Source organism: Staurois parvus, unplaced genomic scaffold, assembly GCF_062004578.1.
Source record: "Staurois parvus isolate SC_StPar_1 unplaced genomic scaffold, SC_StPar_1.0 ptg000031l, whole genome shotgun sequence".
Classification (NCBI taxonomy): Eukaryota; Metazoa; Chordata; class Amphibia; order Anura; family Ranidae; genus Staurois; species Staurois parvus.
The window spans coordinates 13,816,288-13,828,688 of NW_028317827.1; the positions used below are offsets into that span (position 1 = coordinate 13,816,288).

General features: G+C 41.0%; 1 protein-coding gene across 2 annotated transcripts in view; it reads left to right on the plus strand.

Annotated features, from left to right (window-relative positions):
- CSRNP3 (cysteine and serine rich nuclear protein 3) overlaps window positions 1-12,401 on the plus strand; it is a 143,682-nt gene that overhangs the window by 25,477 nt on the left and 105,804 nt on the right. The window contains exon 2 of one of the 2 annotated variants that reach the window (XM_089660206.1): window positions 8,287-8,401. The exons of the other annotated variant lie outside the window; for it this stretch is intronic. Within the exon in view, the coding sequence (XP_089516332.1) occupies window positions 8,362-8,401 (40 nt within the window). The 5' untranslated portion in view covers window positions 8,287-8,361. The remainder of the gene's footprint in view (window positions 1-8,286; window positions 8,402-12,401) is intronic. 2 annotated transcript variants of the gene reach the window in all.

Sequence of the window (12,401 nt, forward strand, 5' to 3'; positions counted from 1 at the left end):
GCTGCAATCCACTGTAGTGAATAAATAATGTATGTTTTAGCCGATATACTTGGTGCCGGCTTTTTCCTATGATTGTCTAAGCTTTCGAGGTTTTTCCAGAGACCTTCAAGTCTGAGCACCTGGGTCTTGGAGCTGTGGAAGATTCAGGAGGTAGCAGGTTTGTTCCATTTATTACAGTGATCAAGCTGTTCTATACAACTCTCGTCATCATCAGGAAATGGTGGGTTAGGGACAGATGTCCAAGCATGGACACAGCTAACATCCATCCCTAACTGCAGATATCCCTGTGGTGCCAGCTACATTTGAACAGTGGTGGCCACTGTCAACTTGTCAGTTTATATAGGCTAAAACAGTTGCTGATTCTTGCTGCTGGGATCTGGTGCATGTGACTAGATGGCCATGTGAAGGATGCCTAAACGGAGCAAAAAACATGGGGACCATGCCATAAGCTGGAAGGTCTCTATTCCAAATTTAGTAGGCAGCTAGGCTTTAGTTAGCCTGAGCTCTGAGTGGCTGTAGTTAGCCTGAGCTCTGAATGGCTGTAGTTAGCCTGAGCTCTGAATGGCTGTAGTTAGCCTGAGCTCTGAATGGCTGTAGTTAGCCTGAGCTCTGAATGGCTGTAGTTAGCCTGAGCTCTGAATGGCTGTAGTTAGCCTGAGCTCTGAATGGCTGTAGTTAGCCTGAGCTCTGAATGGCTGTAGTTAGCCTGAGCTCTGCATGGCTGTAGTTAGCCTGAACTCTGAATGATACTGTTATCTGGATTCATTAGGCTTCCTCTATGCCTAGCCTTGCTTTCTTCTGCCTGCTCCTGGGAAGTGTTCTCCAGTTGATAAAGCAAGAAGATACAATGTTATGAATTATAAATATTTGTTTCACGTGACCAATTTCTAGGATGTGGTGTTGGCTGGAGAAGGAGAAAAATAAGACACAATACTTGTGAATGTTGGTCATCCTTTTGCCGCTGGTGGGTGGAGAGTGTTTTATGGGATTGTAGACCAGATCACCAATAGAAATGCTGGGGGGGGGGGGGGGGCTAAAAAATTCAGCAGCTCTTAGGGGGTCAGTGCTATATAAAGTGACATTTGTGAACACTGCATGTTACAGTGATCAGTAGATTGAGAGATACAGGCAGCAAAAGTTATATAAAAGTCAATTTTGGCACCACCCTCTGTCACTTCCTAAGTCACTCTATTAGTCCTTTAAAGATTGGTTACCCTCACTGATCAAAGAAAAAGTGGAGATTTTGAGATTGCGACATACATTTTTCACTGATGATGGTAGCCTTTACTTATTTATTGCTTTTTACAAAATACTAAGTTCCAGTTGTTTTAAGAGATTCATGTTAAATTAAATTTTCTATATGATGAATAATCAAAATGTATACAGTCTTTCTACACTAATTAAAATCAAAATGTATACAGTCTTACACTAATTAAAGTGTATACAGTCTTTCTATACTAATTAAACATTCTTCCCATGCCTTCACCTTTCAAACCTAATAAAGGGTCTATATCTGATGGAGACACTATGAAAACAATATTTAAAATGTCTAGCACTCACATTTTTACTGAGATTTTAGTAGCAAAATATAACTTATGCCATAGAAAATATTGCTGTTTTGGAGACACAGAGGTCTCCTTTCTCAAGGTGATCTCTACTTCTAGGAGTGACCTCTACTACTTGGAGTGTTGGCTATTTTTGTTTTTTGCTTCCCCAACTAACATGACTCTTTATTAAAGTTGACCTCCAGGTATGGAGATTTTTGCATAATTACATTGGTCCAGCTTGGACCAATGTAAGTATGCATGTGCCAAAGCTGGCTGATCACTGTGGAAGGCAGAAATCACTGTACTACAGTGATAGCCATCGGCTTCCAGATCCCATGCTGGGTAGCTGCCCTGCTGCTTAAAGTGATTGTAATTGTTCAGATTTATTTTTGTAATAACAAATATTTCATATTACCTGCTCTGTGCAGCCCGATCCTCCTCTTCTGGGGTCCCCTGTTGGTGCTCCTGGCTCCGCCCCTCTGCTATGTGCCCTATAAGGCCCCATGCACACTAGGCGTTTTTAATAACGCTGGTAACATTAGCTGTGTCAAATGTAAGAATTGTTCCGCTTTTTTAGCGTTTTTGCATTAGCATTTAGCGGCGTTTTGCCACGATTTTTGGTCAAAAAAAGGCCAAAAACGCTAGTTTGCGGCATTGTACCACATTTTGCCATGTTTTCACCATTTTTCAGGATTAGAGCGTTTTTACAACTAAAAATCTCCTCTAGAAACCCACTAGTCCTGGGTTTTTTTTCCAGCCAAAAAACGTCCCAGTCAAAAAACGTTGATTACATTCTATGTGTGCATGGACACATAGGATAACATGCTGGGGGGTTTACTGGCTGTAGAAAAAAACATCAAAAGCCAAAAACAGCCGCTGTAAAAATGTCAAGTGTGCTTGAGGACTAAGACACACAAAGTGTGGCTCGGCTCCACCCCTGCTCCCTCCTTACTGGCAGTGATTGACAGCAGTGGGAGCCAATGGTCAAAGCTGCTGTGTCTCAGCCAATGAGGAGAGAGGGACCCGGGAGAACCACTGCTCTTGTGCACATTGCTAGATTGGGATTGGGCTCAGGTAAGTATTACGAGAAACTGAGGAGGGAGCTGCACACTGAAGGTTTTTTTCCCTTCATTAATAAAATGCATGAAGATAAAAAACCTGTCAAAAGACACACCTATGAAATTTACTTCAACTTAGGCATGCTAGCTCTATTTCCAAACCTCTCAGGACTACATCTGGGAAATGAAAATCCCCGCATGAATGAACAGGGCATCAGGTGGATGCCCAGATATATACGCTCTCTGAGTCTCTGACTGAATACCGTCCTTTATACACAATCACAAGCTGAAAAGATAGAAAATGTACTGCACACACTACAGATCTACTGTACATGAGTCCATATTACCCACAGCCATAGCTTTCCTACACGCATCCATACCCAATTAAAGTACGATGTGATGGAACGATACACACAGACCGCTACTAATACAATCAGGGTACCCCAGCCCTCTAACCCTCCCACACCCCTCCTTTTCTTTTTTTCCTTCCCTTCTCTCTTTTTTTCTTTCTTCTTCTTTTTCTCTTCCTTTTCTCTCCTCATTCCCCTCCTTTCTTTGCTGAGACTGCAGGCAATATACTGGTCTCCGTACAATACATCTTTATCGACTCTGCCACACTGCACTTCGATGCATTATTGCCCTACACCCTGACAAATCGAATACAGAGACGTTTCTTGACTCAACAAATTAAACTCACTATTATGTAAAGTGGACTACTTTTATACTCCTAACCATGTGTTAGTCACTACAGCTGACTTGCAAACATTGGACTGATACATACTTTGGAAAGAGTTTGAATCGTGGAATTAGGCCCCCCTCACTTTCAAGGAGGGGGGGAAGGGGTGGGAGAGGAGGGAGGGAAGGGAAGAGAAAGGAAAAGTTTGCCGTCCTGTATGTTGGATACTGAATTGCCATTTAACACATGGTGCTATTATTGTATTTTCTTGATGTTAACTGTGGAGATTACTACATTTGATTGTTATGGGGGTTGTTTTGCTTTATGTTCTCCCGATTGTTATATCCACTACCCCCATTCTCTGTATAACTCGTATCTTATATATTCAATAAAACTTTATTTTGGAAACAAAAAAACAAAAAAAAAAACCTTCAGCCATTAGAACAGCTTTGAGCATTGCTCACTCGGCATGGGCACCATTCACAGAACACTTTGAATTTTTTCAAGGAATTCAAGGCTTTCTCTGGATGTACAAGGTGGTGATTGTGATGTAAGCATCCAGCCTCTCCACCTCGCCCAATTAGAGAATGCTTTGCAAAATGCAAAGTTTTCTCTGAATAGCTTCTGTGCCAAATGATAGACCTCCTGTGTTCACTAAGGTGACTGAAGATGACTGTAGTAGCTGTGCCCCCACCATGTAGTAGCTTCCACAGGGATTGGCTAGGTGTGGCACATATATACTTACATTAATTGGGCAGCACAGTGGCTAAATGGTTAGCACTTCTGCCTGGCAGTACTATGGTCGTTGGTTCAAATCCCAGCCACAGCACCTCCTGCCTGGAGTTTGCATGTTCTCCCTGTGCCTGCGTGCGTTTCCTTCAGGTACTCTGGTTTCCTCCCACACTCCAAGGACAAGGAGGGTAATTGGATCCTGTCTAAATTGTCCCTAGTATGTGTATGTATGAATGTGAGTTAGGGACTGTAGATTGTACACCCCTTGAGGGTTAGGGACCAATGTGAATGTACAATATATATGTAAAGCGCTGCGTAATTTGACAGCGCTATATAAGTATCTGTAATAAATAAATTCGTTCAAGCAGGAGAATTGTAAATATGCAAAAATAGCCATAGATAGAAGACAGCTTTATATATGCCAATTTGTAACATCTTTTTATAATGATATGCATACAGTATATATATGTAAAAATGGTTATATCACAGGATTTCAGGATGCATACACCGAAGACTTCATTGTACCGGCCAGTGAGCTTACTACCAGATGTCATCCATTTCTCCGTTGCAGGCCCTGATTTGGTTCTTTCTCAGTTGTCATGGCAACCATGTTTCCGAGCTGCAAACCATACCATATGGCTGTGCGATATCTGCTTTCTTTCTAACAATGAAAATATACAGTGCCCCCAAACAGATCTCTATATGATTAGAGCAATTGTTATTTCTAAGATAGCGGGTGAGGCAGATGCACATTTATATATTCGTTTATTAGATGGAATGGAAAAGTACATATCTGTTGAGGGAAAAAAGAAAAAAAATCTGAGTGACTTGTCAGAATCAAACTGCATCTTGTGTGCGTAGTGGAATCTGTGAGGGCTTTGAAGCATCCTGTTAGCTGCACGCAGAGCATGCTGGGAGTTGGCCAGTTCTTTGTGTCGGATGCAGGGAATTGTTTTGTAATCTTATTCCTCATCAGCAGTACGAGCAACTGGGGAAACATTGGCAAACGTTTCCTGTGACATTCCTGTCATCTCTTCTGTAGCTGAATACAGGTACACTGTGTTCATCAACAGGTACAAACCATGTCCTTTACTGCTGCTTTAGGCTATGTTCACACTAGCTTTGTCAGCAGGCGTCCGACAGGCTTTTGGGAAGCGTTTTTAATGCTTCTCAAACACCTATGAAAATTCTGCACATGCTGTTCACACGGAAGCGTTAGCTTCGCGTCGCATTACGTCACAGCAAAACTGATGTCTCGTGCAGGGGCAGACTGACCATTTGGAACTCGGGCACTGCCCGAGGGCCTGGGGTCAGTAGGGGGCCCCATGAGATGCCCCGGTACCTTTTTCATAGGCTTTTTTGAGTTTCGGCAAGGACACAGGGGCCCCATGATCCCCTATTGCCCGGGGGCCCCATGAGTTGTCAGTCCGCCCCTGGTCTCGTGTCGAGTCAGGAGGAGTTGAAACCTCCCATTCAAGTCTATGGTGCCGCTCCGCAAGCGCCTGGCAGGCGTTTGCGGTGCAGTTGTGACGCGGTTGCGGAGCATTAATACCATTTAACTTCATTATAGGCGTTTGTGGTTCGGTTTTAACGCTTGGCAAACGCCTATCAATCACCTCAAAACCGCGTATAGGGTGTTTTGGGAGCATTTGGGAAGCGTTAAAACCGCTTCCCAAACGCCTGTCTAACACCTGTCAAAGGCTATAGGGGCGTTTGGCAAGAGTTAGAAATAAAGTCAAGTGTGAATGAGCCCTTAGCGTCAGAATTGGACAGGAAGGTGGTCCCCATTCCTGTGTGATTAAAAGCCCATTCATTTGAACAGGCTGTAAATCGCACCTGAACGCACAAAAAGTATTGCATGCACTGCTTTGCAAATGTGCCTTACCAAATCGCATGTTACTGTGCACTATGCAATCTGGTGCCTGCAAACCCACTGCATTTGCGATCCGCAATTAAGAATGTATTGGCACTTTCAGGAGACCCCAAAGGCATACACTTTCATTGTATAACTTCAGCATTGTAATAACAATACAAACAATAGTTATATTTGACAATGCAATAGAAGATTACTTGAAAAATCTTCTTTCATGTTGTAAGTTCTGCCTGTCTGCGGCTTTTTCCACAACTTCCTGGACTCCCTGCATGCTTTGCAGCTTCTCCTCACTTTCCATTTCTAAGGACTACATATCCCATGGTACCTTGCTGTGTACAAGCCACGATTCCTGTACTGGTTCCGCCTCCTGAAACTCCTCCTATCAGCACCTCTGTAGTTCAGAAGGCAGGTTCTGTGAAATGTGTGACACAGCAGTGCCTACTACAGGGCAATATGAATGTGTCACATAGAATTCAGTTTGTGGGGATCTTCACCTTCACTTAAAGATCACTCAGAGTAATAGAACTAGGTAAGATATAGTAGAAAATAAGTGAAAAAAAATATACATCATGACCAAAAATATTGGCACCCCTGCATTTCTGTCAGATAACACACCACCTCAGCCAGAAAATTGTTGCAATTACATGTTTATTTCTTTTGTTTGTATTGGTATGACACAAAAAAGTGAAGAAACAAAAAGCCAAATCTGACACATTCCACATTGCAACAATTTTCTGGCTGAGGTGGTGCGTTATCTGACAGAAATGCAGGGGTGCCAATATTTTTGGCCAGGGCTGTATGAATTTACACTTTGACTGTAGATAACATTTTAAATCCCGAACCAAAAAAGTAATGTAACGTATGGGGGGGGGGGGGGGCACCATTGTTGGGTTGTGTTTAGGGCATCAGTTGCCCTTAATCTGGCCCTACAAGGAACATACTGTTCATCACAGCTGCAGAAGAAACCAAAGCCTAAGTCCCTGGAAAAAGGTCATGCCTCTAGGATGCCTAACACTTTCTGTTTCTACCTGAAATGTTAGTTTTGAGTGAACTGACCCTTTAAGCAATTAAAAGACTTGAAAGTAGCATTTGGAAATACATGTATCACAGAAAGTCTTGGAAATATATACTGCTTTAATCTTGTGGGACACAAAAATAAAGATCTGTCATAAAGAGAGTGCAATAAAGAGAAAAGCCTTTACAGAAGGCAGTTGGCATTTAAAAGCATTATCAAAAGACTGTTATAAAATCAAAGCTGTCTGCTGTACATGAATGAAGCATTAATGGGCAGAGATATCACTGACACAGCTGAAAAAGCAAACTACAGCATGATTACATCACCCAGGATTTTACATGATAAAAGACCTGCATGAAGGAATTGTGTGCCCTCCTTGAGGTGATATAGTGATGTTGCAACAATGAAATCGCATTTTAACAATGACCATTTATGGGTTCGGCAGCCTTGCCAATTACAATGTTCAATATAATCATTCATTACTGTAAGAAAATAATACCAATTACTAAACCTTGAAAGTCCTCTTGGACATTTATTATTTTTGCTTCCTTGTTCATATACTTCTTTACTTCGTTGAGTTCCTCTGGTGATGTCCATTTTGTGTTGGCTGTAGATGATCTTTTACATAAAGAATCACCCTAACCAAACGGCAACTGCCAGTCATGTACAGTGCAGCTTACAATAACCTGAGGAACGAAGTAATGCAGGCTGGGGAAAATTTTTTTTGTGTGTCTGATATAATGCCAGAATCTGTAAAAAAAAATATAGACACATAAATGGACAAGGAATTAAAGTAGCTACAAACTCTAAGGTCTCTTGCACACTAGGGCATATAGCCATCCTGGTGTTTTAGTGCTCCCAGGAGTCACATGTGCAGCAACCAGCCCCACAGCCTGCAGCTTGCCAACGTCTATGTGGCAGGTGCAAGTATGCTGCAGCTTGACAGGGCTGAACACGTGCAGAGATGTATTTGTTAGTTTTTTTAAGGCCCCTTTCACATGGGTTGGATCCGTTTTTCTCAGCAAGGAATCTGTCTGCTGATCCCCTGCTGAGCTGAGAAAAGCAGGTAGATGACTGCGCTTATGCAGAGCGGACACAGCCCACTCTGCTCTAGGGGCAGTCGGATGTAAACAGGACCAGCTTACACCTTACTGCCCTCTGATCCAATCCAGCCAGATGGAGGGCAATGGATCCCCTTCCGTCAGTTTTTGCTGGATCAGATTGGATGTAGGTAGATTGTTTCCATTTACATCCGCTGCTCCATAGAGGAGGGTGGAGGGTCCGGTCTGAAAAACAGACAGACGGACTCTATCGGAATGCTCCTGTGAAAGAAACGTTGTTACTATGTATGCATTATTGGTTTTACAAACAAATATTTATTACAGGACAAAAGGATTCCCAGAGCGCTATGAGTTAGCTAAAGGAACAGCACAGCAAGAGTAGCTGTCTTTCAGGCACAGATGTCTCTCATTGAATCTTCCCTTGAACATTCTAATAAAGGCAAGTAATTTCTTTAAATAATTTTTTAAACTCAATTTTACTTTTATAACTGCACTCTATAAACAAGATTTATTAAACAATGGCAGGTAGCAGGGAACAATTAAAGTAACCTAGAGCTCCAGCTGCTTGCTGGATAAGAGTTAGCATAATATCCACATTCAATAATTCATAGCTAACTAAAAAACTTAAATATTATTTCTTTGTTTTTATAGTGCTTGTCATAATAAGGAAATACATTTCTAAACATAAAAGTAAATAAGATGTGAGACCACCAAACTGCGCTAAAATGTGCAAACAAAAATAAAATATCATTACTAAATCCTGTAAGTTTATAAACACCACACTGCCACTTTAAAATATAATAAACACGAGCAAAAAAACACTTTAAAAAAAGTATTCAAGTGGCGCATGAATCAATTATCAGTGTACAAAATAATCATAAAATAGCATATAAAATATTGTGAATAATGAATAAAGAATAATATATAATAAATAATATTGTCCACTTAAACAATATTAATGGTGTGAAATAAATAATAAATATTTCATGTTTTTCCAAGCAAAAAGTCCAAATAACTCAGTCCGTCAAACAATCACCACGTGAAAGAACTTGTACTAAAATAAATTATATATAACTGTGTAGTGCTCCCCTCTCAGGTGTGCACTCACCAAAAAGTGTTACATCCAACTCTCATGGTTGGCACACTGAGCTTTGATAAAGGATTTCCCAAGGGCTAGATCAGATCACTTGTGATATTATGTTCTCCTTAAACTTGCAACAATAGAATCCCAGGACAAACGTTCCTAATCTCCAGTACATAAATTCCTCCTCCCAATGCTCCACTCACAATAGACCATATAGAAGATAAAAGGACAAGAAAACCCCAAATGGTGCAGTACTAACTGAACGGTTTTATTGCCACAATAGAATGCTACTTACAAAATGTAAATAGGTAATATAGCCCAAAGATGTTTAGCTTTACAAACTCTTAATATGAGGAAAGCCGGATCAGTGCTCTCACCACTGCCGGCCTTCGATCTCTGATGCTCCCACATCACTTTTGGTTCTAGTCCGCGTCACTTCCGGTCGCTGCACATCCTCGTTCTGACGCGTTTCGTCACTTCCAACTTAATCATAGGGGATCCCCTATTTTAATTTCATTTCTGACGCATTGTTTGTAATGATGTTGTTCCAATTAAATGAATAAACCTCATCAATAATGCAATTACTAGCCTGCAGCTAGAGGGAGCTCTACTGATTTGTAATGTGACTTCAGGAGCCTGATACCAGCAAGCTCATATTAAACTCGGAAATATAATCCTGTAACAATGTTATTTGTTGCATTTGAATAAGAAAGAAGTATACTGAAGATCTGGTTACGTGGATATCTGTTACTCTTTTCTTATGTGGACTTTATATGCACAGTTTGAATTTGAATTTTATTTCTCATGTATTGTATATGTTAATGATATTATGTGTTGTATTTGCATTTTCTAATATTTGGATATAATTCTAGCTCTATACTTTCTACATTTAAGAGATGTCAGATGCATTGTGATTTTAATGCAAGGGGAGAAAGGTCCACTTTAATCAGGAGGAGATGAAGAGAAGCAGTTTGTTTGGGGCCCTTAGTAATAGACTGTTGAGTTTGAAATTCATACACTTGATTGGTGGTAACATGCATTAAAATGCATATTTTAATATGCATTAATATACTACATGGGATTGATTTACTAAAGGCAAATAGGCTGTTTACTTTGCAAGGGAAGTTAAACTCTGCAAAGAAATTTGCTACAGAGCTTGAATGGGGTGAAGCTCTGCTGACTTTCATCGGCCAATCATGTGCTGCAAAAATGCTTTTTTTGTTTTCATTTTCTTTGCGTGTGATTGGGTATTCTTTGCAAAGTGAAATATCACCGCATTCACTAAGCTCTAGGAGAAAATTCTCTTGCAAAGTGCAAAGTGAACAGCCTATTGGCCTTTAGTAGATCAACCCCATGAGGTCATTCTAAAGACACCCTAAAGTACATGTAAAAACACACACACACCTGTGTTATTAGGCATCACAACAAATCTGTAAATACTTTTGTGTGGTGGTGCACTGCGTTGTGTAAATAGTGCAAGTGTATTATTTCAACACTAACGCATGCAAAGATATGAATGGTCAGTAAATGTATCCTGGAACTATTCCTCTATATGGCTTGTATCACATATCAAACCCCAAACCAAAAATGTAATGTTTTTAATCATAGCAATCAAATACAGTAGTAAACACTAGAAACTAAAACTATAGATCAGTTCTCTCTGCTTTCACTGTGTAAGAACCAATACAGCAGGCTGTCAGGCTGCATGTACACTCAGAGACTGCTGTGCCAGTCAGCCCTAGTCTTCCCGATCACTGCCCCAGTGTTCCACAGTGCTCACAATAACACCACCATACACCATACCAATGTCCTGATCACTGCCATACCAGCGTCCTGATCACCACCATACCCCATACCAGTGCCCTGATTACCGCCATATGCCATACCTGCATCCTGATCAATGCTATATGCCATAACAGCACCCTGGTCACCGCCGCACACCATACTAGAATCCTGATCACCGCCATACCCCATACCAGTGTCCTGATGCCCTGATCACCGTCATATGTCATACCTACACCCCGTTCACTGCTATATCCCATAACAGCACCCTGAGCACCAACGCACACCATACCAGCGTCCTGATCACTGCCATACCCCATACCAGCATCCTGATCACCCCATACACCATACCAGCATCCTGATCACTGCCATATCTCATACCAGCATCCTGATCATTGCCATACCTCATACCAGCATCCTGATCACCGCCATACCCCATACCAGCATCCTGATCACCGCCATACCCCATACCAGCATCCTGATCAACCCATACACCATACCAGCATCCTGATCACCCCATACACCATACCAGCATCCTGATAAACCCATACACCATACCAGCATCCTGATCACCCCATACACCATAACAGCATCCTGATCACTGCCATATCTCATACCAGCATCCTGATCATTGCCATAGCCCATACCAGTGTCATGATCACCCACTATGGCATACCATCGTCCTGATCACTGCTATGCCCAATATCAGCGTCCTGATCACCACCATACTCCACACCAGCGCCCCTATCATCCCATATGAAATACCAGTGTCCTGATCACCGCCATACCAGCATCCTGATCACTGCCATACTTCATGATAACGTTCTGATCACTGCTCTACCCCATACCACCGTCCTGATCATTGCCATTTATCATACCAGCATCCGGCATTTTAGCGTCTCGACTGGTCAATTTTCAAATATTTATCTCATAGTTTGTAGACTCTAAAGCTTTCACGGAGCTAAATAATATACACTGTTTTGGATTATTTCAACCCCCAAAATGTAGCAAAATACATTTTGGCCTAAATTTATAAAGAAACGTTATTTATTTGCTAAATTTTATAACAAAAACTAAGCAAAAAATGATTCTATTTTATTTTTCTGCCTTTTTTCATTTATATATATATAAAAAAAACAAGAAAAAAAACAGGGGTGATCAAATACCATCAAAAGAAAGTTCTATCTGTTTCCCAAAAAAAAAAGATAACAATTTCATATGGGTACAGTGCTTCATGACTGAGTAATTGTCACTCAAAGTGTGATGGTTCTGAAAGCTGAAAAATGGCCTGGACTGGAAGGGGGTGAAAGTGTTCGGACTTGAAATGGTTAATCAACTGAAAACCCATGTGATGATCCTTGCCAATCAACATTTACAGAAAATATCTAATAAAAATGGATATTGCAATAAGAAAGAGTAACAACCCTAATACATTCAACTGATCTATGCAATGAAAGCTTGAGTGGATGAAAAAATATATATACAGTACATAATTTTCAAGTTTTACATTAACAAATAGCACACGATATGTTGTAGTGAACTGACCTTTAGATTTATTTTTAAGGTGCATCTA